We start from the raw sequence: 25,856 nt of genomic DNA on the forward strand, positions 1-25,856 counted from the left end.
GGCTGTCTACACCATGCAAAAAGAAGCCGTCTATACTTTTTGTGAAATCATTCCCTCCCAGCTGATAAAAATGTATATGTTTGTGTGTCTATACCTACATATTAATCCATATATATGTGAAAATATATTGATATGTCTATTTGACCATACAGTCAAAACTTTACGGTGGGTGGGGAGTGGGGGAAGGTAGATCTAAATTGCAGTACTCCAACATATCCACCTGAGGTCAGCATGACTGTAATGATGGCGTGTGGCTGTGGATAACGAGAGGCTAGTCAGAGCTATCAGTCAGTTATCAGCAAGGGAAATTCCCTATTTACTGATGAGCAGCTGATTATCTTTTTAAATAACTAAATCATGATTACATGTCAGTTGATAAAAAAAGAACTGACAGGTGAGATTGTTTTTGTTGTTGTTGTTGGTATTTTAATGCCATACATTTAACAATAAAATATAAAGTCACTAAAATAAAACATAAGTTTACTGTAACATACATAAAGAAAGTACATGTAGGTTGGCCTTGGTTCATTTTCTAGGTTTGAAGATTAACTATAAAATATTAAGCTGCTCCAATAACTGAATGCGGCTGTGTAATGGTTAGCATTGTTTCCAATATTGTGAAAAGAAATGTCCATGTATTAAAGAATCAGCAACTTTCTGGCACATTTGAATTATCAGTGTATGCTTATTACATTTACATTATTATAGTTTATTTATTCAGCTGATCATTGTGTGTCAAATGACCAAAAGCATTCGAACAACTCGTTTATCTGGGTTATTCAAAAAGTATATTCATCAATATAAATAAATAATAAAGCAGAATGTTAAAGAGAAATAATTCAAACTCTGAAATGTATTTCCTTCCCTTAAGTTGAAGTAGATTCCGATGTAATGATTGTTTACAATGTTATTCATATTTTTTCCGTGACATACACAGAAAAGAATGGATGAATCAAGCAGGTGTGCATTTATGATTATTCCTGGCCCTTTGCTCTAGTTTTCCATGTCAGAGTGACTGTCATCATCCAGATATGTGACAGATGAGGAAGTTGAACCAGTCGGGCATTTCCTCACCTACCTCATACCATCACTTAGTGTAATGCTCTGCTATTATTCTCTTAAAAACACACCACCTTGAGCACCATATACTTTTCCACTCCTTGAATGTAGCAGGTAGATTTTCTTTAAAAAAAAAAAAAAAAAAAGAACAATTTTTTCACATTTAACCTTTAAAAAAATTAAAGCAAAAATAAATGCCTTAAATGTATAAAACACACGATTTTGTAGAGTTACAGTTTAGTACAGCTGTTGGTGTGATGTATCTTGAACTATTGCTAGATAAACCTACATGCTCTGAGTTTGTGGTTAATATTAATCCAGTTTTAACAGCAGTATTTGTACACAGTGTCATCTGGTTAATTGCTTTCATCATGGAATTTCACTCATGTTGGCATGAAGTACTCTGTTGTTCTGGAGCTCAAAAGCGAAAAGTATTGTTTCAAATTAAACTGTACATTCAAGCAGACGTCATACATTTACAATATTATTCTCAAACATGGTCAAACATGAATTTTCACTGTTTTGGATTACTAACCCGCAGGGTCGAGAAGACCTTTTCAAATCCTTCAGAACTGTATAAACTCTGTTTATGTTTATGTCTCTTATACTGTATTTCTATGTTTCCACCTGCTGACTGTTTTGTAATGGTGTCCCTTCTTGGCCACATTCACCTTGAAAAAGAGATTTTAATCTCAAGTGACTTTCCGATTAAATAAAGGATGAGTTAAAAAAAAAATTAAACAATCCTAAATTAACAAACATGCACACATAAATGTTATAGTTATGGTTTTGACCATAACATTAATTTTATTGTTGTTTATTTATAATATTTTTTTAAGCTTTGCTCAATTTCTTCACTCTTGGAATTCATTACATAATTTGCTTTATGATGTTTTATATGATGATGTAATGTTGGCTTGTATGGACCCCACTAAGAACAAAGGTCATCAGTTCGTGACTACAGCTCTAGGCAAGGTGTTGAGCCTACTACAGGTGATTTGCAGGTTATTCATTACACCACAAGTAGAGCACATGTCTGATATGTGGTGTCATGGCTTGGCTGGAAGCCTACAGATCTTCCACAATGGTCATTATAGTTAAATCTCACCACCAGGACTCTGCTGCCCAGGAGATTTGAATGCATCTACTGTTTTCACTTTGAAAGGCCAGGAGTGTGTGACTGCTTTGGGCAAATAGAACCAGCTCAACTAAAAAAAAAAAAAAAAACAAATAAAAAAAATTAAAAATCGAAATGTGTTACATAAACTGACACGTCTGGCCTTAGGAATGCACCACGTGTGTTTATGTAAAACACGTTGCTTCTACTTGTTTGACAGACAAGCCGACTTTTATCGCTTCTGTCCATCATGTTTTGTTGAATAGGAACACCAGCGTGTTATGCCACATGTTATATCCTGCAGTACACTTGGAAAAAAGTAAACACTGTTAAAGCAATAAAAGGCACAGTCGGGTTGGTGAACTGTGTTTCAGGCCTACTATATATGTGTAATTATTACATACGCACGAACTGCTTTTGGTGTGATCATTTGGGTAGCATATTGTAATTTTAGTTTTTCTCTAAAGATATGGCAACTTACTCTACATACTTTTATTCACATATGAAAGGAACCACACTGAGTCATTTCTGTGTGTCAGTCGTTTTTTTTACAGTTGTAACCAGTAGTAGTTACAAAGAGCAAAAAATGAGCTCTAAACTGTACAGAATTTACATTACAAACTGTTACAATGAAACATCTGTGACTGACCGCGGAATGGAGACGAAATGACATTTGATACACTAAGATGATTACGTCCATATTAAGCGACCGACTCACGCCAGTGTAAAGATGACTCCACCTTTTTCCGCCTCCATCAAAGGGTTGGGTCAGGAGGAAGATTTAAGCCGAGAGGAAGAGGAAGCACAGCTAACTACAGCCACGCTTTGCGTCTTATCTCCAGCATTCATTCGACAGACTCCACAGGTTTACTTCAGTAAAAGTGAGTAGCTTTTGGACATTGTTGTCAAACTGTTTAACAGTGAGTTAAATGTTGACTTAGTGAGTTACTTTAAGGTGCTGCAGTTTTTTTTTTCTCCCTCAGGGAGGTGGGGGCGGGGGTGGGGGCTAGATGTCAATTTAAACAATGTCAAATTCAAGGCTTTCATTTGTTGTTTGTCTTTAAAGGCTCTTTCTTTTCTTACGCCTACAGTAAAGTTTAAAAAACTAGAATTTTAGTGTATATAATCTTTTTTCTTTTTTTAAGAAAAAACAAAAACCGTCAAAGTTAGGCGTTACCCCTAACCAGATATCCGGTGTTGACTGGACTAAATGTTTGAGCTGGTCATGGTATCGCCTGTGCACCTGTGCTCCGGACAAAGGGGAACACCCTTCCCCACAGTGGGAAACCTATTGTTGTTCTGCACTTTGAAGGGGTTTGCTGTCAATTGCCATTTTGTAGCTGTCGTGCATCTAAAGGGAGACAATAAAGACAGCATATTAATGTGCGCACTGCAAGCTCCAAATGTGTTTCCGCGAGAAGTGAAATGTAGTTTACCTGCTGGTCAAATGTCACAACGGTTTCTAACGGTTAACGCTAAGCCAGAGCGACGCAAAAGCGCACACTCAGCTTTCTCCAGCTCAGAAACATACTCGCCTTTAACTAATCTGTCAGGTGAAACTGGTTACAAAGTCAAGTTGTTGCATATATGAAGGGGCAAAACGACAACAACCAAAAACAACTTTCACACCACTAGCAAAATTTAGATTCTCCAAAAAAGCCAAAACACTAAATGATGTGTGATCTCTTATAGTGGCGAGGCGGAGAACTACATCAAACATCACATCTGTTATGTAACATGTGATTGAGAAAGAGTGTGGATGTATTTTTAAGTGGTGTAACTTATGGATGTTAACATTACACAATAATAAGTGCATTTAATGTATGGAAAGTCTGACTATATGAGAAAGGGATGCCATGCATTTGTCTTCGTCAAAGATATGTAATGGCATTGGTATGCATTTGATTGCCCACAGTCTCTGCAGCCTCTGCATTATTTGAATTGCCACAATTTTCCACTGTTTAGCTGGAGAGATTACACTGATGCAAGAGCTAGTTTAGTTAAACAATTTAAGCTTTGTACAGTTTTGATTAGTTCATGAAAGTGTTTAAATACCCCCCCCAAACCTATGTATGTCCCTGTGAAAGTAGCCTTTGATGGTTTCCAAATTGTGTGCCAAGATAGATTATGGGCTACTAACTGAAAGTTACGACAAATGTTTACAATGTCAACAAACAATTGTGTGACTTAGACAAAAGACCTCAAGGTCAACCAGCCCAGCCGTATCTCTGATGGCAATGTAAACACTACAGCAGTGATGTGGCTGTTAACAGTTCGGCATCACACTCTTATCACTTCACCTTCAAATGTCAACACCTTCTCCGATGGCCTTGGGTAGTTTAAAATATAATCTTCAATCAGTAGAAATGACACTGGGTATTTTTAAACAGTGTTTTTCTGACAATGCTTCTATCCAGCAGTGCTGAGTGTGTTGGTGGTGCAACCACACTTCACGTCTGTTTATCAGTGAGCGTGTAGTGGGGTGATGTGTCATTTTACTTCACCTCATGTTCAAACCTGTGTTCTCTTTTCTTTTCTTTTTTTTTTTTTTTTTCTAAATGGGGAAGCAACCTTAAAATCCTGTTTCCCCAACTGTGGGTTAGTTCACTGACATTTTAGTGATCTGCCCTGACATGATTTTTTTTTTTTTTTTTTTTAACTCAGTGTGTGAACTTGGCAGATCTGACTGCTGTCAGTTAACTTAACGCTTCTATTGGCTCTTTAAATGTTTTCCAGAAACTCTCTGAAGTCCTACTTATTTAGACAAATGCCTTCATAATCTCTGTTTATGGACCGACTTGTTCTAAAACAACTTCCTTGGAAAATACTCCAAATGGGAGTAAGTTGCGCGTTCAAGGAACTTGCAGTAAATTTGAACTCTGATGTCTATAAACAATTATTTTAGAAGGCTCATTTCATGTTTCTCCATTAGGGTGGAGAAGCTACTGTACCTGACATTCAGCATTTCATTTGGCCAAATGTCTGAATGTCACTTAAGTGGTCACATGTTGACAGGGAACTTTGTCTAGGGGAAGAAGTGTGAAGTTGTCAATTAACTGTTATTTCTTTTGTTTGGGGTGGGGCCATAATCCACATGAACGGCAGCAGTAGACAGTATGGGTTTCAGTTTGAGGCCTTTTAAGTGAACAGATCTAAACAGTTGATATAGTTGGACTAGAAGTAATTAAAGCTCAATGTTTGATATGCACTTCAGTCTGTATAAGCATCCAATATTTGAATTATAATTTAAATTCTTCAATTCCAAGGAGAGGAAGTAAAGTCAGTTTAAGTACTGGTTTTATGTCCTTCAGTATGCTATGACTGGTTCTGTGTTTTGACCAGCATGTTTGGTTAGGGCGGCTAAATGGAAGTCAATTTTCCATTCGCTTGCATCATTTTATGGAAATGTGTGCCAAAGGTCAAATGATAAAAATACTGTAAATTAAAAACTGACAGACTGATTTGTAATGCTTAAACCCTTTTTTGGGGGCGGGGGGGTTGCCCTTAAGTTTTTTTTTTTGTTTGTTTTTTTTGTTTTTTTTTGTGTAGTAGGCATTTAGATGCACCAAGCCTAGGTTCTTGTTATAGCAGTTCCACAGGTATCCAGACAGACACAATGTCTCATTCCAGTCATGTTAAAGTCTTGCCTAATCTCAACATATGTTTCAATATCAAGTCTGACTTTTTAGGTGCTGTAAACTGACTTGCATGTTCACTTCTGTTTTTAATGAGGGATTATTGCAGACATTAGTGTGCTCATGTTTGGCTTTGTCTCTTAAATGGTTTAGATGGCGTATTACTAATCGGAAGAGTCAAGTTCCTGTGTTATAATAGCTGAATGAGGAAACGCCCAACTTTTCATATTATTAATGACTCTGATGTCTGGTTTAAAGTCTCAGTCCTAAGAAAATAAAACTCTTATGCATAGTCATATGCATCCTCCAGCTTTGCTTGTTTATGTTTTTAAAGATTTTTTTTTTTTTCGAATAATTCCTTTATGCATGACCACAGATTAGATTATGGCACCATGCAAATTCACTTCATGCTTCCTGCACCTGCTGAAGTGCAGTGGGTTTTGTTTTTTGGGTTTTTTTTTGTTTTTTCTTTTTGGTTTGGTTACACACACACACACACACACACACACACACACACGCACTCACTATGAAGTCAGGTGGGTTCATAGAGGTGCAGTGGACTATCGGCTGTGGAAAGTTTCAGAAATCTGAGACCTGTACTCTGACAGAAGGAAGGAGGGAGGTGCTTTAAGAGAATGGAAGCAGTGTTGATCGTCCAACCAGCAGGTAGGGGAGATGCAGCCCCCTCTACCCCTCACCCCCCACAGCATACACACCCAAATACAATTGAGGGGAGGTGGCGTGAACATGCCAGTCCCGAGACAAGTTCAGCAACATTCCTGTACCGGGGAGTAGTTGTTACTACAACTTACGCATTTGGTTGTTTGTTTTGCATTTTTAAAACATGTGCTATAGTCTCACCAAGTGACTAGTTTTCAGTCTTATCATATGTAAAGTCTGCTATGGCTGCTTGATAATATGCTAATGTGCATTCAAATCTGAGGGTTTTGACTAGTCACTGTTCCAATACCACACAAGTTCCTGACAAAGGATATTTAATCCAGAATAAAACCAGATTATGTAACTCGTATTATGTCACCAGTCTGTGTATTTTTGCCAGCAATCAAAGCCTGTAGAGCAAATGCTGAGGTTTGTTTCTTAAAGATGCCTTGCTCTATAGATTGAATCTTCAGAGGGTGGGGGAGTATTTTCATTTTATTTTTTTTATATTAGGCTTATATAAGAGTAAAATTCTTAGACCACATCTTAGGAAAATAAAAACAAAATGTTTAACTTGAGCATGCATGGAAAAAAACCTAAATATTTACATAATTGTTGAGCATTCTTTCAATAGCGTTACTGTTATGTAATATACACTACGACGAACATGTGTTTTAAATTTGACACGTGCACTCAGGTGTTCATCCAGATACATGCTTTCACATTCACACTTTCTCAGCCACGCTCCGTGTGAGCCCCTAAACGGTTCAGCACAATCATCATTTGATTTCCAAGATGCTAAATCAAATTGAAATTTCAGTCCTTATTATGCAATAGTAGTTTAAGTAGTCCTCACGTGGCTAGTCTTGTTTTTTTGCAAGTATGTGAGAGCACACATCTGTCCGAAAGGTATGTTTTCACTGTGTGTCAGGATGACGAAGCTGCAAAGCAAGTTGGGGTTCGGTTGAATCCTACTGACAAGTGTTGAATGAACTCCGCTTGTACAGCCGAGATTATAGTTATCAACTTCAGACAAAGTTGTATAAAATGCAGTTGGTCTGAAGATTGGGGTCCCAGGTGACAGTTCAGTCCCTGAGGACATGAACATACTACTAATACCTTTTTTGTTTTCTCTGGAGTCTGTCATCCAGCTGGCTTGACTGGAATGTGTGCCGGCGTTTTGCCGCGTGAGGTTAGTTTATTTAGCTGACTTTATGTAACCAGTCAGTGTGCTGTCAGGTTTTTGATGTTCTGCCTTTAGGACTTTCTACCTGGGGCGAGACTGCAGACTCTCAGGAATGCAGTTTGCGTGAAACAATTCATTGTCTAAAAATTGCCAGTAGTATGCCTTTAGAGATGAAGTTCATACACTCTATAGAGTAATGGAAGTAATGGTTTTTGCTTTATGTAATTTGACCAGTTATTTTTACCCTGGCGGGAGAGCCTGATTTGCCACACCACTTTGTGACATTCTAGTGGAAATTCTGGGAGACTTGTGCTTACGGCTATAAAGCATTTGCAGCACACAGTTTGCTCACTGTGCATGTGCTCTTTACATCTCAATCTATTGAGATTATACAGTTTATATTTACCAATAGCTCAGAATTAAACTCTGTGTGTGTGTGTGTGTGTGTGTGTGTGTGTGTGTGTGTGTGTGTGTGTGTGTGTGTGTGTGTGTGTGTGTGTGTGTGTGTGTGTGTGTGTGTGTGTGTGTGTGTGTGTGTGTGTGTGTGTGTGTGTGTGTGTGTGTGTGTGTGTGTGTGTGTGTGTGTGTGTGTGTGTGTGTGTGTGTGTGTGTGTGTGTGTGTGTGTGTGTGTGTGTGTGTGTGTGTGTGTGTGTGTATGAAGTTAACACAACGTATGATGTGTGGAATATTACCAGCGTATGTCTCTGAAAGCATGTACATGCTTTTACTTGGAAGGTTTTCACGCAGTTTGACATCTGAAGCATGACATCTTTTAAGCAACTTTTGATTTAAAAAATAAAAATACAGGTTTTATCAAGATGTTGCTTTTACTTTCCCTTAGAATCAAACCAAAACACACTGAATATTTATCTGTCAGTCATATGCAGATAATGGTCTGAGTGGAAGTGAGATAAACATCAAATCTGTTCTCAGTGTCAAGTTTATCAGTATGGGAGTAAAGTAGCTACTCGTGTAAACCACCATTTATGGCACTTCCACTTCTGTCATGTTCTGTATTTTGTTCAATGGGAACAAAAAGGGTTGCTGGTTTCACTGAGGAGCATGACTATCATATCTGAAAGGGCTTTGTCAGCACCTCAAACTGCAGCTGATCTCGTTTTTGTTGTCAGGTGTGTTTTGGTATTTGGAGGAAGGGCTGAAATGCATTGGAGTGCTACCTTCACTCCCCTGTGTTGCCCCCAGGGCCAGAACAACAGGCAAAACTGGCTCAGTGGGATACTGTCTCACTAAAGAGGGCCTTTTCCATTATAAGCTCATTTGTGTCATGCTTGCAGCTGGCTTGAGCTGAATGGCCAAGTTCAACTAATATCTGTCAAAGCCAGTATTTTTATCAGTACTTTAGGCATGTTATGGGCTCTTGTTTCTGTGTGTCCTTTACTTATCGGCCTCTTTAAACAAAGGGGTGTGTGTGTGTGTGTGTGTGTGTGTGTGTTGCCAATCTGTACAAAGCTGTCTAGTAGACTGATAATAAATGTGTGGAATTTTAGAAACAACTTTTTTTTTTTGCTTGTAGTTTTGACCACAACACATTAAAGAAAAAAACTCAAACCCACTTTTTGTTACATATAACTAATATGTTTATTAAATCCCAGTGTTTCTGTCCTATTAAACTTTAGCATGTACAAAATCTGTGTTGCCAAGGCTGAAATGATCCATAACCAGGTTTTTCCTGGAAGCTCTAGATGGGCCTTTAAGGGACAAATGAGTGTCTCTTATCTTAATGGATGTTAGATGTGTTTTCCTTTCATTTTCTTTATCCATGTAATAAGATTAAATTACATTTATAATACTTGCACTTTAAAAAAAAAAAAAAAAAAGAGAATCAATCAGTCTTGGTCTTTGGGAAAGGCCAAAAACTCCTTGGATGCCAAAGTTATGTGCAAAAGCAGGTGGTGTAAGTCATACTGCAAATTTTTTGTTTCTCCTTAAGCATGGCTGGGTGTGGCAGTGGGATCAGAATAAGAAGTTTCCTATTGGAGAGCGAAACCTCCTTTCACAACACTAAAGAATTTTAAGTATTGCCATATGAGTCACTTCTTCCCATTGCGGCAATTAATTTCATCTGCCTTTTGCTTTCCTATCCAACCCTGAGCAAACATCATCTTTATAGCTCTCTTATCTTGCCTTGTAGTTCAAATTTTTCCAACACTTTTTTTTTTTTTTTTTTTTTTTTCCCTCTTTTTCCATGAGCCTACCAGGAAAGCTTCTTGGGTTTTTCCTTTTTAAACTGGACTTGCATGTGTAAATTTGATGAATACCTAATGAAGCTGAACTATTTCCAGTTGGACAATACAGGCCAAACACAAACTATAGGAGGAGGCTAGTATGCCTTATTGAGGCATTTTAGTCATGCCGTGGATTGTCCAGTAGTGCAGGAGAAGAAATGGAAGCTAGTTTTGCTTTATGGGTGTTGGCCGGGCCGAGGACCAGTAAAGGCGTAACAATGGCTCCCTTCATGATAACAGAGTCTCTACTGATTTCTCGCCCGCTCCCTGTGAATAATATTATCAGCCCACCCCTGAGAGAAGCCGTACAGGGTGACTCCAGAGTAGGGTTTCTGGTGTTTCAAGTGAGTGAAGGGTGTGACAAGGAGAGCAAAGTAAGGAGGGGGCAGGCGAGTGGGTGGGTGGGTTTTGACAGCAGCTTGGTGAAACCTGGGGGCGGTCTCAGAATGCATACATGAAGTTAGTGTGGGATTTAAATGGGGGTAATCGCTCTCTCTCTCTCTTTCTCTCTCTCTCTCTCCCCCCCCCCCCCAGCCGCTCTGTTACAGAGCAGTCACTCTCTTCCCCACTCGCTCTCTTTCAGGCTCAGCCTCTTTCCCTCCCTCTCCTTGTGTGAACTAGTTATTCATCCACTGTATGAGTCAGGGAGGGTGGAGTTTTGGAAGACTGCTGTACCAGTCACACTTTGTCAGTTTACTTTCTCAACCCCATCTCTTTCTGTCACTTCTCTGCTGCCTTCTCGCTGCTGCTGCTGCTGCTGCTGCTGTCTGTCCTTGTAGTTTAGACTTGGGCTTTATCGTGCTGTGCAAGAGGAGTCCACTTCGGCTTTTGTGCTTTTTGAGTGGAAAGTTTTTGTCTCAACAAGGGTAAGTTGCTCAATGTTGCGTCAAAGGTGAAATAACTTGTGTGTGTGGAGTTTGTCAACACTTCCAGCAGTTCAAGGTTGTTTTAAGCTTCTTTACTCAAAGGTTTCGGTTCCTTTCGGTCAGGCTGCTTTTTGTCACTGTTGTTATAAGATAATTGACTGTATGTTTAACAAATGGGTTCCTGGTTTGCTCCCCCTCCCCCATCTCCTGATTTTTTTTTTTTTTTTTTTTTTTTTTTTTTCCCCATCTCTGCTGCTCCAGTTTGTTCATCATTAACTCTTAACTCGTGAGCTCCCTTTTTTCCATCCCTATGATTCATTGACATGGCTCTCTTAAGAAAATGTTTCCCCTCCTTTTTCACTGTATCTCTGCTGCGATCCAGCCACACCATTTAAGTCAAGGTCATTTAGTAATGAATAGGTGGTTGTAGTGGGACTGGTCTTTTAGGACTTCACTCAGAAGTGTAAATTGGAATTCTAAAAAGCTTTTAATGACTTTTTACTTTTATTCAAAGTAGAAAGGGCCTTCAATGGCCACATGCCAGCTTGCATTGCATCATTGGAATCTAACTATTTTTTTTTATTTTTTTTTCTGGACCCCTCTCAACTATAAGAGGAAGTTGGTGTTGACCTGTGGAATTACTGATAAGCAATGAAAATGGTGATTGGTCGGGCTTCAGTATACTGCTAGTCCAAATCCTGTGGTGATGCTTATGTTTAACTGGTGGACAGTTGGGTGGCGTCATGTGTCGGTTAATTGATAACTGGATGCAATAAATTATACTTTATTATCCAGGTGAGGCAAACTGACTGCTGTTAGACAAACATTATTGGTGGTAATAATTCTAGTTTGTCTAATGGAGAAATGGGGAAGGGGAGCTGGGACTCGACCTTCTACTTTCATCCTGTTCTCTGAACACAAATGTTCATTCTTGGTTGTTTTGTCACGATCACAAGACTATCCTTCTGACTTGTACAGTCAGATTTATTCTAAGTATCTATTCTAGGGAGTCACATGTTGCCTGTTCATATTTGAAAATGGGATGTTTTTGGATTACTTTCATCTTATTGTGGTGGGATTTCCTTAAACCTGCACTTTTTAACAGTGGTGATGCTGTATTAGTGTTTTGTGTTTGTTTTTTTTTTATGAAAATCATTATCACTTGCTATACCAGAATATGATCAATTTAACTTTTCAGCATTTTCCCTCAGAACAAGACTCTACACAACAGACATGGTGATACTCTTGTTGAAATGTAAGGTGCCTGACCAAATGCCTCATCCGTCAATTCAAAAAAACACTTTGTGTAAGAGGCGTCTGAAATACACTGATTGTCATACTCGATGCAGGAATTTTCATGTCACAAATAAACAGCTCTTTGGTTTCACAATGTCATCGGAAGGAAGCGATGTCGCTATCACAAGAAGCGGTCTAGAATGCTGCAGTAAATTTGGAAGCTTAACAAGAAAGACGACTATAAAAACAGTGGTGTTGACACAGTGCTTAGGTTAACAATTTCTTGAATGTAGTGTGTACGAAGGGACGAGGAATGAGGATGAGTTTGACACGAGACACTAATCCTGTGATGCTCAAAAAATTAACTTTTAATATTTCAAGCGATATTAAAAGTAAAGTTTATCACAAACTGTTTCAAAATGCATTTGACTTTTGGATTGTGCAAAAGTCACTTTCTCTTCTGTTTTCACTGCGACTTGGTTTCTGACTGAAATCCCATTTGGGGGGAGGGGTGTGTTTAAACAGAGAAAGTGACTTTTGCACAAATTCCCCAATCTGATTTCTAACTTTTCTTTTAAAAAAAATGGATTTCCTGCTTGTGAAATCGATCTAGCTCATTGTTCACAAAATGCATAACCTGAATCCACACGTCCTTTTCTTTTTCCTTGCCCCTCTAGACACCCGTGTGAGCTCGGGGTCACCTGACCTTCATTCCACAGGCTTAAATTATTAGCTTTTAATTATATTGACTTCAGGAGGGCTGTACTCTTTGGCAGTGAAAGAGCATTGTAGACTCATATCAAACAATGGATCCTCTGGGTCCAGTGTGGCATGCACTGACCGCACCCTGCGTATAAATATGTTTTGTAGTTTACATTTGAAATCAGCTTTAAACAACAGAAAACGTCCAGTTTCGAAAGAAGAGCAGTATTTCTGTGTGCCGACTGCTTGTAGTGGTCTCTGTAAAACTGCCGTGTCACTCGAAGGAGCAGTTGTCAGTTTAAAGGGTTCAGTGACCAGGAACTTTTTTTTTTTTTAAACTGCTGGGTTTATTGGTGGAGGCAGTATTGTGCCTTAACTCGTGGCCTGACTGTTGCACACAAACAGCCAGCCTCAGTGTGGGATGAGGGATGCCCTCAGTTCCTTGTAGCACCTCCTCTCAGATATCAGGCCATGTCTGATGAGTGGTTCGAACCAGGGCAAAGCATCTTGGGAATTTCTGTTGGGAGTGTTTGTTTGGTGAGGGATGAGCTACTCTGCTCCAGTAATTGCGTTTCAGACCTGCTGAATCAGGAAATGTAAGAATGCGCCTCCCTGAGGACGCCGGCAAGACATGATGGGGGGGTTGTATTATTTTGCATGTTTTAATTTCTCTAGAAATGTAACTGTTTAAAAATTTTATCTGTTCAGGGTTCTGTTTTGAACAGGAAAAACGATCCAGGCATGACAGGTTTGACCTTAAAAGCCTGTTTTTGACACAGTTTAAAACAAATACTGTTTTGCTTTGAGTCAAATTTCAGCCCTTGGGATATTCTCATGGAGCTCTGGAAGGATTGTTGCAGTGTTTTCCTTTGAGCTGAAACTAACAATGAGCTTTTTGTGTATTTGTTTGCAGATAATTGGGTCATAACAATACAAGAGCCAATATGCTTCAGGAGATTCAGGAGATGGGCTCACATGCCAAGGATATCTATGATTTCCTTCTGTCGGGACTTGGTAGGGTTGTTGTTATTGTTATTATTATTTATTATTATTATTATTATTATTATTATTTATTTTTTTTAAACACTGAGAAAATACGGACTCGTGTTTATTTGTCTAAATATATTTCCCCTCTAGATCCACGGATCAGAGATTATCCTTTGATGCAGAATCCCATACCCATGACGACAATACTGCTGGGCTACCTGTTCTTTGTACTGTACCTCGGACCTCGCATAATGGCCAATCGCAAACCTTTCCAGCTCAAGGAGCCTATGATAGTTTACAACTTCTTTCTTGTGGCCTTGTCAATATTCATCGTATATGAAGTAAGAATCTGTTATCTAGCATTTAAAATATTAAAAGAATGAAGTTAATGCACGTTGTTAGCATTTCATCATTTATTCAAGACTGCTTTCCTCAATGGATATTGTTGGATATATTTATTTGGTTGAACCTGCATCTGTAAGGATCAGTGCCCTCAGCAAAGATAAAGTCCTGATAAACTTGTGTTTTTATTTGCAGTTTATGATGTCTGGGTGGGTCACAACATATACTTGGAGATGTGATGCAATTGATACCTCTAACAGTCCTCAAGCACTAAGAGTAAGTCGCCCTAACTCCTATAACAATTACTATTATTAAAGAAAATGAATATAAAAACTAACTTTCCTTCCAGTGAGTCACAAACTAAAAAGTCTCTCATTGTCAGATGGTCCAAGTGGCGTGGCTCTTCTGGTTCTCAAAGATTATTGAGCTGATGGACACAGTAAGTTCACCTACTCTGATGCCATGGTTTATAAAATGTGCCTCAATGTTCAGTTTTAGTAAACGGTGTTCTGACCAGAATCCCCTCTGTTAGGTCTTCTTTGTGTTGAGGAAAAAGCACGGCCAGATTACCTTCCTACACATCTTCCACCATTCCTTCATGCCCTGGACCTGGTGGTGGGGAGTTGGGTATGCTCCAGGTAAGTACATATTAACAAAACCTTAAGTTGTTAATGGAGAAGGGAGGGGGAGGGGGAGCATTGCGGAAGTGTTATGTAGTTACCTCATCCTGCATACCAATCTTGAAGATAAGATGGTCTTTTTAAAGCCTTTCAAGGAGCTTTGTGCAGATGACCTGACTATCGATATGAAAATGATTAACCAAGGGAATTCGGTGTAATGTTTGTGGTTATCACTTCAGGTGGAATGGGATCTTTCCATGCCATGGTAAACTCTTCCGTCCATGTTGTCATGTATTTCTACTATGGCCTTTCTGCTGCTGGACCTCGCTTCCAGAAGTTTTTGTGGTGGAAGAAGTACATGACTGCAATTCAGTTGGTACGTATAGCCTATACTGACTCAGCGGTGTTACTAGTAGAGCACATTTTTATTGTGTGTTTGGCTAATGTCTCATTTTTCTTCTCAATAGATCCAGTTTGTGCTGGTATCTCTCCATGCTACCCAGTATTACTTCATGAACAGCTGTGATTACCAGTTCCCTGTGATCCTCCACCTCATCTGGATGTATGGTACCTTCTTCTTTGTTCTGTTCTCCAACTTCTGGTTCCAGGCTTACATTAAGGGCAAGCGTCTGCCGAAACAGTGTCAGAACAGCACAGCTGTGCACACAAATGGCAAACACCATGAAAATGGCAAATACTATGAGAATGGCACCAGCAACGGTGTGAAAAACGGTTCTACCAATGGTGTATCACACGGGGTTACCAACGGCATCCAAAACGGGGTTACCAAAAACGGCACCACCAATGGCTCTGTCCACCACGAGAATGGCAGCTCCTACATGGGCAAGATGAAGAAGGCCTAGGAAGTCTGGAAGGAAAAGCCCAAGATGTATGGCCCTGTGAACCTGATAAAACTACTACCGATTCCAAATAATTTGTTCCTTTCTTTTTCTGTTTTTAGTTTTCTATGTAAAATGTGGGAGAATGATGCGGTCAGTGACTTCCACAGGTGGGGTCCCAAATTTGGTTGTTTGGTTTGTTAGTTTCTTTGCATTGGGGAACCATCTATGGAACACAATGTATGAAGAGAAGATGTTTTGACCCATGTTGTCTTCACTGATGTTGCAAACGACCTCCTAGTTCAGTATCACTCTGGTGGCCTTTCACCACACTTGTCTTCACTTCTTATCTGACCCTCATGTCCTCCTGACACACTGTGGACAGATGACTGTACAGTTTCTATCAAACTTGAAGATGCATTTTGTAAATAGTTTTACAAACAAAAAAAAAGAAACTAATTGTATTGGTATGCTTTAGACTTTCTAAAATTTGTTACTTTATATTTAATTAATATGCAAATAAATTCAATTTTAAATGATCAGCATTGACTGTAACTTGATTTCACTTAGCAGATCTTTGGGCTCCAACATCTTGCTGTTGCAGCAAAAGTATTTGCATTAACTGCATGTGCTTCTTGTCTCTGCCATCCCAAATATGTGCAGCAAGTAGGAGGTCAACAAGGGCTCTATTATTCTTCATGGCACAAGGCAGAAATGGCATCCCGCAGACCGGAACCACTCGAACAATTCCCGCTCAAATCAGTTCATCGGGGTCAGGAATGGGGTGATTGTAAAAAGGTTTACTTTGCCTGTGTTAGTCAAACAGGATGAATTATCTGCCTATCCAAAATATAAAATGACATTAAAATCATTAAATTACACTGCAGAATTTTCTTCCCTTATCTGCTTAGGCAGCTATAAATGAACTTTAGAATTGTTATAAATTGGATAACAAGTCAGAACTATTCATTTATTTATTTATTTTTTTAAATATAAGTTGTGGAAGATCTAAATCATTTATAGTTGCAATATAACGCCTTTTGATGGTTATTTAAAACTGTCATTTTCCAAAAGCAACCTAAGAAGGTCACAAGTACATGTTTCTAGGCCTTAAAGGAGCAAAAGTCAAAAACTCTCTAGGAATGAGTTTGGGGGGGTAAATGGTAAAAAGCATAACCTTCCTTTCTGAATTCCTTGCTGAAAAATGGCAATATTTCAGTAAAACCGCTCAGGGTGCTTGGGCAATAGGCAAGAACTCGGTCACTGTTGCAAGTTTAATTCCAAGCTAACATTACATTTCATGAGCAGTCAGTTAAAATTCATCCAATATTAAAACATTCTCCAGGCATTCATTCAGTGTGCATGAAGCTGCTATTTGGATTTGATGCATAACTTCAAGTCATTCTCTTAGCTTTAAGGTTGTGAGCTATCACTTTAAAGGTATTCTTGACTGTAAAATATGTATTAAACATTGTGACATTAATGATTTCAAGCCATGAAATTGCTACTACAGTGCGAGAGCTGCACCCTTATCTAATGGTCCATCGTAGGTTTCATGCGTAGCCTGATTGATTGTGGCTGGGCCGAGTGAGATCAGAAAACCACAAAGAGTCAGATCTCTTGGATGAGATGGATGCAGACCTTGGATATGATCCGCTTTGCCTTTGGAATGCTTTTATTGCCCTGAAACTGGTGAGAAGTGCTGGAGATGAAGCAGTGGTCAGGGTTAAGAAGATGAATTAGTGGAAAGTCTGAGTTCTCTAAGTGATGTTCTCAAGGATGTAAAAAATGAGCTCCATCACTATGGGCTCGCCGTCCCTCTTGCGCCCCCTGCTGTGGATGACGGGAATCAGCACGCTATTCAGCGCATTGAGGTACTGAGCTGGGAGAGGCTGCCCATTGCTCCCTGCCACAAATCCAGCCTGAAATAACAAATAAGCCACTTATTAGGTTTTTTTTGTTTTCGTTTTTGTTTTTTGTTTTTTAAAGCCACAATGGTTTTCTAAACTTTGTTCAAAGGTTTCTTTACTAATGAAATGCAATTCTAGGCTAGGTGTTCCTTTTTTTTTTTCCACAAGAGAACGACGTGTTGCTGTAGTCAGAGTTCATATTCTGAAGTAACACAAGCGGTTTTATTTCACAACAAAGCTTGTGTTACTTGCAGAAGTGGGTGTAGCACATTAAGTAACACATTAATTCACAGATTATCTGAGATAATCTGTCTATAGGCCACAGTCTGCATACACGTACAGCCTATGATATGCAAGCTTGGGTAAATCCGTCTTAATCACCACATACTGTATGCGATCTGGTTCAGTCATTGCTGTTCATGTTCTTATGAATGGAAGGTTTTGCTACTATAAATCGCTGGCCTGCTCCAATACACATTCAATTTAGCTAAAAACATTTTTGCATTAGTGTCTTTTTTTTCTTATTTTTCTGTCACTTAAATTTTTTTTTTAATTTGTCTCGACCAGTGAACCAATTTTAAATAGTTAAAAATGCACTCTGCTCTCCATTTAAATTACTAGTGCAGTGCTAGATTTTTACCATAAAGAACCCTGACTATTTTTTATATTTTATTTTTGATTATTGTTGATGTAACCACCTTACATGGCTCAGGTCTGATGCTAACAAGGCCAGTTTAACTAGATAAATTGGCAGAAATAGGTTACACATTAGTTAGTTAAACATCTCTCTGGCTACAAGAAGCCAAATTCTTTCCAGACCTCTTGGGAGTCAAAAGTGACACGCAGTCCCAGTTTGGCCATGCCGTCCTCTTTCAGCAGTTTAAGGTGTGGACACAGTGCCAAGCAAAATGCCCGGGCGATTCTCTCCGTTAGCCGGTTGTGTTCAGCAGAGTCAGTCACTGCTCCTTTGGGATTATCACCTGTCTGCAGGAAAAACACCTGCACAAAATATACATGCAAATGTAAAGAGGGGTGGCTGTACACATGGACATGCTGACATTTTTAGCAGATCATTATATATACTTCTGTCCAGCGGATGATCTTTCCATTTTCTTTGTATTCTGACTTCTGGAACATCTTGGTACTGCTGATAGACTCCATTGATTTCCCATCGATGGGGCTGATGATGCTGGAGAACACAAACATTGATAGGTGGTTACATGTACATACAGTTTAAAACAGACTGAAAAGGATGTGTATAGATTTAAACACCAGCCCTCCTGTTTACACAGGACTCTTACACGCTTTTTTGCAGCTCTTTGTTCCAAATTCTATTCAACTAATGGCCCACCGTTAGTTTTTCACAGCTACCTTTTAAATGGGTGTTATATTGTTCTACTGGACTGAGCACAAAAGCCTTCCTGCACTTCAAACAGTTGGACACACTCACCCCTTATTCACAGTGCATTTCTCCTCCACCCACTGTACACAAACAAGCTCCTGGCTCTCTGATTGGTCCAGCCGTCCACAGGTGACGGTGTGGTCTTTCATCTCCCGTAGTGATCGACGGAGCTCCGCCATGGTTTCCACGGTGATCTGCACCATTAGCCCATCTGTGAAGAGGGGACAGCGATACAGGAGAAACACACACAAACACACACCAATGGGGAGACGCACGCCTAGACAAACAGTCTTTTAAAATGTACACAGACACACACATACAAAGATCAACAAATTCTGAATAAGCCAGTTTAAGCAGGGACGCTCTACTTAAAATGTAAATGATGAATATCCTCAGAGGTGAGGAAAAAGTAATGGTTAACCTGGCTTCTCTGGTCAGAGGATATCCTACCTTCTACAATGCTGGATTTGGCCAGGTATCCTGCTGATGCTTTCAGTGCACTACTGAATATAATAAAGCATGATCCAGTAACTAGGAGGGAAGGGAGGAAGGAATGTCATTTTAATCAGTCTTTACAGTGACAAGGCAAAAACTACAAGTGCATGCACTGCCACCTACAGTCACATAACTGAAACTGGCTGCGATTAACAACTCGAACCACTGTTGTTCTTTCATTTTCTAATTTTCTCCTACTTTTGCTCCGCTGCACTTAAGTTCAAACTCAGTGTTGTTTTAGATGCAGTTCCATGAGCTACATATGTTTAGATGCACTGTAATAATATTCAGTGGGTTTGCACAATGTTTTTGTTGTGCAGAATCCATTCAGTTTGTGCAGCAATTTGACTTGAATGCCTTCTAAATTTGAAATGTGTTAAATCTATTCTTTGCTTTCAGCGTTCTCTGGAGTATATTCAGCTAAAGATTTACTGTTAGCGATTAGATTTCATTGATCATTTATCGATCATGTTTAGCTGTTTCAAGCTTATGCATATCTTTTAGCTGATTTATTAGATCCTCATCGTTTAACAAAACTGGAGAAGTATTAGCCTTTCTTAGCTGCTGTTTTAGCCTCATTTGTTCAGCTTAAATAAAGTAATTTCAGATTTTCATATTAGCTGAGCAAAACTTTCCATGTGTCCCTTCCTACCCCAACAGTAACCCCTGGGGGTTCTTGTATCCCTTGCTGGGAACAACCTGAGTCCTGTGTTGTTACCTTTACGTGGTTGATTGTGGATGCTGATGGCTTGGGTCTGATACTGGCCATCATCTGCTTGGACACAGATGAGGTGGGAGTCTGCAGTCTCATTGAAGCATGCCCCTATTGCCAGCACATGCTCATTGGACTTATTCACAGCCTTCATTAGCTAACATGGGAGATAACACGGGTAAGAGATGGAGAAAGAATCTATATGTAAGAGCGTTAACTCTGTGAGGCTTAGTGTTACCTCATTATACCCAGTGGTCGGTATTTTTATGCAAGTCCTATGAGCTTCTAAGTCCACAGTGAGCCCCGATACCATTGGTAGGCTGTAACGGTAATTCCTAAAGTCCTGAAACACAGCAGAATGGTAAAAAGACCCAGTGCCTGTTACACCATGTTTAATAAAAGTTGTGACACCAAACTTCCACTGCTGACAGGAAGGGTGGTTTTGCAACGACACAAAAAAAATGTTACAAAATGCCATACTCACCACTAACAGTCGCATTATTGTGTGACCTATATCACCAAACAAGGGCTTCCTAAAGCGTACACTGTACAGAGGGCATGGGTAAACTGGAACAAGAGACAGAAAGTGGGTAACTGGGGAAGAAACACTGTAACTCAGAGAGCTTACATAGTTGCCTGGCTTACATCTGTACTCAGCCCCCAGTCGCAGCATGAGGCGTAAGGGAAAGGCTTTGGCCCAGGCCACCTCTGCTCTGTGGACCAGCAGGCCAAAGAGGTAGGGCTGGTTTGGCAGAGGTAGACCTTGAAGGGACTGGAGAGTGGAGCGAACGTACAGGAAGCCTGCGTGATCCTGACTGCCAAAGAAGCTGCTGCCAAACAGGGAGAGTGACAGGTGTTTCACAACCTTCCCTACAGAAACATAAAGATAATGAAACGTGTGTAATTATAAGAGGGAAAAATACTACAGTCATTAAGTAGAGACTGATAATATTCTGTACATGGGCTTGTAATGTCTCTGACCTGTGAAGGTGTCTCGGTACAGCTGAATGAAGTGCCTAAAAATGTCTTTGGGGAAGCTTTTTTCTTCAGGTAGGCACTGCAGCAGCACCACCAGCTCCACCTGCCCTACAGCATGCATTCCCTTTGTTGTCACACACCAGCACTTCCTGTTAACGTCTATCAGGCAAATCAAGCACAAGCTGGCAGTCACATATGGACATTTTAAACAACAAATGCAAGATGTAAGAGGTAGAAATATATACTCAGAAATTATATTTAAAATCTAAAAAAATGATCAAAATATTTTCTGCATAGTGATGTCATTCTTATCACTGCTCAATTTTAAATGTGTACATTAAGTTCTGTATGCAGTTCATAATGCACAGTAAAAGATACATACAGTTGACCAACTTCACCATAGCGAGCAGGTTAGCATTGAGAACAAACACCAGAGGCCTGGGTCTGCCGCTCTCCAACTCCTGAATAAGGAGCATCTCGGAGGGCTGCTCCTCCACAGTGTAGTCTGGGGGGGTAGATTAGAACATCTTTTAACGTTTTTTTTCTAATCTACTCTTACTCACCACAAAAAACAGCCCAGTGTTAGATTAAAGATTAATATTAGAGTGTGGCTCTAAATAAGATGACAAGTAGCAGGTAGCTGTTATTAATAACAGATCAGTTTTATTAATGCCTTGGGACTGCCCTGTTTAACCAGGCATTACAGTGTCCACGTAATAAATTAAAGTAGCAGCACTCGAGTGTAGTAAGTCAGAACACCCAACACATAAATATGGACCACACATGTGGAAGGATTGCCGGGTTCTCTTAAACAATGCAATCACAAAGAACAGCAAAGAAGTATCGGAGCATGTGCACAAGCTAGAGCAGCTGAGTGAGCATGAAAAAAATATTTGGAATTATTTACAGCAAAGTAGTAAAATGTGGCTCAAGTTGTTGGTAACATAAAGGCATATACAGATTCATCATGCATATTTGGCATTGTGAAATTATGAACTGGCTCTTTAGATTAATGGGTGGAAATCATGCAGATATGTAATACTTGCTGTAGTTGTCCCTTCTGGTTAGTGCTTAAACCAAAACAAAGGTGCTAATTTCTGGTCAGTGGTTCCCAAACAAGTGGGACTGGCTCCACTTGTTTGGGATAAGAGTTATAAAAGGGGAGGGGCAGTGAACTAAATTTTAATTACAACATTTGTCCTGAAAGCAATCCATGGACAGGTTTGTGAAAGGTATTGTTGGTTAATGCTTAAATAAGGTTGAAAATAAAACTACACTAACCATCCAAATATCAAAGCCTAGAAAAACATGTCGAGGCAAATCTTGGCTTCACCATAGTGGGCTATGAAGAGACATCACTGTGTTTTTCTTGTCAGTAAATAGCAGCTTCTGACAGCATGTAGCGGAACAAGATGGACACTTTACAGAGTCACTTGTTCCTCATTTCCTTTTTTGCACGCTGAAGTTGTTTTTCTGTATTAACTACGAGGAATGTTATGGGCAAAGGAGGGTTAGCAGAAAAAAAATTGAGGAACCACTAATTTATTCAGTGTGAATCTGTAATTGCTGCTTTCACTTTACTCCATCTGCTCTTCATCGCTAAACTATTAACTGCTTAAAATCAGAGACCATTTTTTTCCCTTTGCCATGGGCTGCCGAATTTGCATAGAACTCCTATTTCTTTGTGACCCGCCATCAATATTTGCACCGTGCACTATGCAAGACATGAAAGCATTAACAAAAGGGGGGAATTAAATGAAAAACAAGAAGTATCTGGATCTGAGGAGGAAACACAATAAGTTTACCTTTCACTTTTAAACTCTAAATTCGAGCTAGCCCTACCTCCTTTGACTCCTGTGGAGGTGAGTATGGGTGGCAAGCCATCCAAGGGAATGAGGTTAGCAGAGCTGCTCACTAAAGCTGTGGTTCCCCAGCCGTAGGGACCACAGGCCTCCTGGAGTTGGGGGGGGGGCAGAGGAGTGAGACTACATACATCACTCATTTTCCTCTAAATCACAGAACAACAACAACATTTTCCCTGTAGTCGAGTTTTAGTGGCACATTTTGGGTGAACGTACACCAATCATTGTTCCATGTGGCCTCAAAGTTCTCCTGATCTGGGGTGAACCCACAGGACTTTTAACAGGCCCGCCCAGCACTCGACTCATCAGCGGTGAGAACGCGGGCCCCCTGATGGGTGTGGTCGGGGCAGACTCTGAATGCTTATTGATGAGGATTTCGTCTGCAAACCACACCTTTCTTTTTCCTTTTGGAGACATCCCTGAAGAGAAGATACAAGAATGATTTCTGCATGATTTGAAAAATACAACTACAGCAATACCTAAAAAACAAATTTAAAAAAATTGTGCTCACTTTTAATGAGTGCTGAATGACAGGAGATGCATACTCGTCCCTCCTTCCCATCCAGGTGTGTAAGTTTGAACTTCAAACTGGAGCAAAGTGCACAAAAAACCTGACGACACATGCACACACACCACACATGGACAGAGACACACACATACACTTCACTTATAAACTATCAAGTTGCTAATTTTATTTCAATTCAGATTTAATTACACAGAAAATGAACTTTTAAATCCTTTTTTACCTTCCCACAGGCACGGCAGTGGTGCCTCCTCTTGGTGAATGTAAACTTGATACCACACTTCATGCAGACCTGCGCTTCGGCATCGGGGACCCACACAGGGGCCACCTCACCAAGGACAGTGACTCGATCCTTGGACAGAATGCCAACAGGACTTGTCTCAGACATGTTATCGATATCCACAGGAGAAGCAGCGCACTCACCCATCGCTTCCTCCCCGCAGCCTGCACCAGCCTTATTGGTGTTTGTCTGATCTCCTCGAGATGGTCCCTCCAAGCTGCAAGAATCATCCTGCTGCTCCAGCCCACTTTCCTCCCGCTCCTTCTCCTCAATCACCGAGTCTTCCTTTGATGGGAGAACCGGGGACTTCTGGTTCTTCTCTTCCTCCTCCTCTGCCCACGCAGCCTCTGCTGGGCTCAACACTAGAGGGCCGGGGGACTCCTTTTCACCCCATGTGGAGATGGAAGTCACAGTGCAGCTGCCATTCTCCACTTGGGAAGCAGATTCAGTGGGATGTTCAATAGGTTTCTGCTCACATGGTCCAGATTTGCTTCTGAGCGTTGCATCCGACGTGGCTTTAGATGGAGATTGCTGTCTGATTTCTCTACAGTCCAGTGCAGGTTTTGACACATCTCCATCTTTGAGCACCAGCAGACAGGGTCTGTTCAGCCAGTGGTGCTTGGTGTCCTGAAGAGACGCACTGTCCCCTTCATCTGTTTCGATGATAATGACATCACCAGCAAGAAGAGAAAGTCAACATCTCCATCTCTCTATCTGTCAAACATACACACACTAGCATATACAATGATGCATCCCCTGCCTGCTCATTAAGGTGAAAAAGCTGTTCACATGAAGTGTCTATTAAATAGACATCTTATAGATTTCAGTCCTCATTAAAGGCAGCATTACTGTGGTTGCCCTTGAGAGGTGTATCTGATGATCAAAATAGCCAGTGGTAGTTGTACAAGAGATTAATGATACCACATAGCAGCTGGTTCCCTAGAGAACAAAAAGTTGAGCAGTAATTTTGTGTTTAAACGTGTCTGTTCAGCACCTCACACGTGCTTATGTGGTAAAGATGCCCAGATATGACTGATGTAACTGATCAAAACCTTTGCTGCTTCCTTATATTGAGCCATATTGTTACACACACACAAATACACACACAGAGGCGGATGTTAAATATGTGTAATGAACAAATAAAAGATGTTTCAAATGAGAGTACTGTGTTTATTGCATGTTTCAGAATAAATATATGCAAGTAAGCCGCTTGATTCTGCAATCACTCCATTCAACGTGTCTGCATTGGACTCTACATTGAGAATACCTCCCGTAATTACAGCCAATTACTGATTCAGTGCCCTTCCCAGCACATTAGCAGCCGGCAGCGCAAAGGGAGTTAATGTATGCACAACTGATGTTTCATTGAGCTACCAGCGTTTCCTGAATGATAGGCCGGTTTAAGGGGATAAGGCTCTTATAGGTTTAAATGCAGATCGTCATGTATTTGAGTATTCGATTGAAAGTCTAGTCAAAACCTTGGGTACTACTGATTAATTGTACACATTAAACTGCACTGCAGCTCATTTACAACAGAAACCCATCCTTAAAAAAACATGAAGAAAAAATAAAAAGCTGGTGGCGTCATTTCTACCGTAGGCAATAAAGTGAAGACTTCCCGAAACAGCGGCGTGCCTGCCTGCACCGATCCGGCTCACTGAGCGCTCACTTCCCGGGACAGTGACGCATTGAACACACGTGCAAATGTTTAATGTGCTCGCAGGCACAGAGGCCGGAGGCAATGCGACATTCACCCCGCACCCCGGTACACCAGAGCAGCCGGGACACTTTACTGAGGTGACGCTGACTGAGGCTCCAGTGGAGTATGTATGTAAGCAGCCCGTGTTCACGCGAAAGTGCGCAACACGCACACATACGCGCACGCGCTTTCAGATGATGCGGTCTATGCGCGCAGCCAAGTGTTATATCAGCGTTTTTTTTTTCAGTGGCACACACACACACACACACGCAAGCGCGCGCACAAGCAATGAATGGGAGTAAAGGCATTCCCACCCCGGCATTTTCAGAGCAATCAAACGTCTTACCCTCAGTTATTGCTCCCAAAAGGCTTTCATTCTCATCGTCCCGCGCTGTGAAGAACTTCAGCATTTTATCCTGTTACATCTGAGCGCAGAGGAAAATGGATTCAAGCAGCAGTGCCTTGCTCACAAGCGAAAGATGGGATGATTTCGCCTCTC

At 40.4% G+C, this 25,856-nt stretch overlaps 2 protein-coding genes across 3 annotated transcripts; one reads left to right on the forward strand and one right to left on the reverse strand.

Moving 5' to 3' along the window:
• Positions 1 to 2,908: 2,908 nt before the first annotated feature.
• On the forward strand, positions 2,909 to 16,038 carry elovl1b (ELOVL fatty acid elongase 1b). Of its 2 annotated transcripts, none has more exons than XM_031756527.2 (8): positions 2,909 to 3,057; positions 13,622 to 13,722; positions 13,846 to 14,036; positions 14,233 to 14,313; positions 14,420 to 14,476; positions 14,570 to 14,675; positions 14,897 to 15,033; positions 15,125 to 16,038. In XM_031756527.2, exons 2-8 carry the CDS (start codon positions 13,653 to 13,655, stop codon positions 15,518 to 15,520), a joined length of 1,038 nt encoding a protein of 345 aa, XP_031612387.1. In that variant the 5' UTR covers positions 2,909 to 3,057; positions 13,622 to 13,652; the 3' UTR covers positions 15,521 to 16,038. The 2 variants fall into 2 exon arrangements, with proteins under 2 accessions (XP_031612387.1, XP_031612388.1); XM_031756528.2 differs by lacking the exon at positions 2,909 to 3,057 and adding an exon at positions 10,573 to 10,770.
• A 630-nt stretch (positions 16,039 to 16,668) lies between these two features.
• Positions 16,669 to 25,821, reverse strand: zfyve9b (zinc finger, FYVE domain containing 9b). The gene is made up of 16 exons (XM_039606637.1): positions 25,704 to 25,821; positions 23,602 to 24,311; positions 23,367 to 23,466; positions 23,072 to 23,274; positions 22,836 to 22,947; positions 21,376 to 21,498; positions 20,997 to 21,152; positions 20,661 to 20,885; positions 20,500 to 20,582; positions 20,254 to 20,358; positions 20,022 to 20,172; positions 19,259 to 19,339; positions 18,857 to 19,019; positions 18,490 to 18,595; positions 18,226 to 18,405; positions 16,669 to 17,418 (listed from the first exon to the last, which is right to left on the reverse strand). Exons 1-16 carry the CDS (start codon positions 25,765 to 25,767, stop codon positions 17,257 to 17,259), a joined length of 2,724 nt encoding a protein of 907 aa, XP_039462571.1. The 5' UTR covers positions 25,768 to 25,821; the 3' UTR covers positions 16,669 to 17,256.
• Between the last annotated feature and the right edge of the window lie 35 nt (positions 25,822 to 25,856).

This window comes from Oreochromis aureus, linkage group 23 (assembly GCF_013358895.1).
Source record: "Oreochromis aureus strain Israel breed Guangdong linkage group 23, ZZ_aureus, whole genome shotgun sequence".
Classification (NCBI taxonomy): domain Eukaryota; kingdom Metazoa; phylum Chordata; class Actinopteri; order Cichliformes; family Cichlidae; genus Oreochromis; species Oreochromis aureus.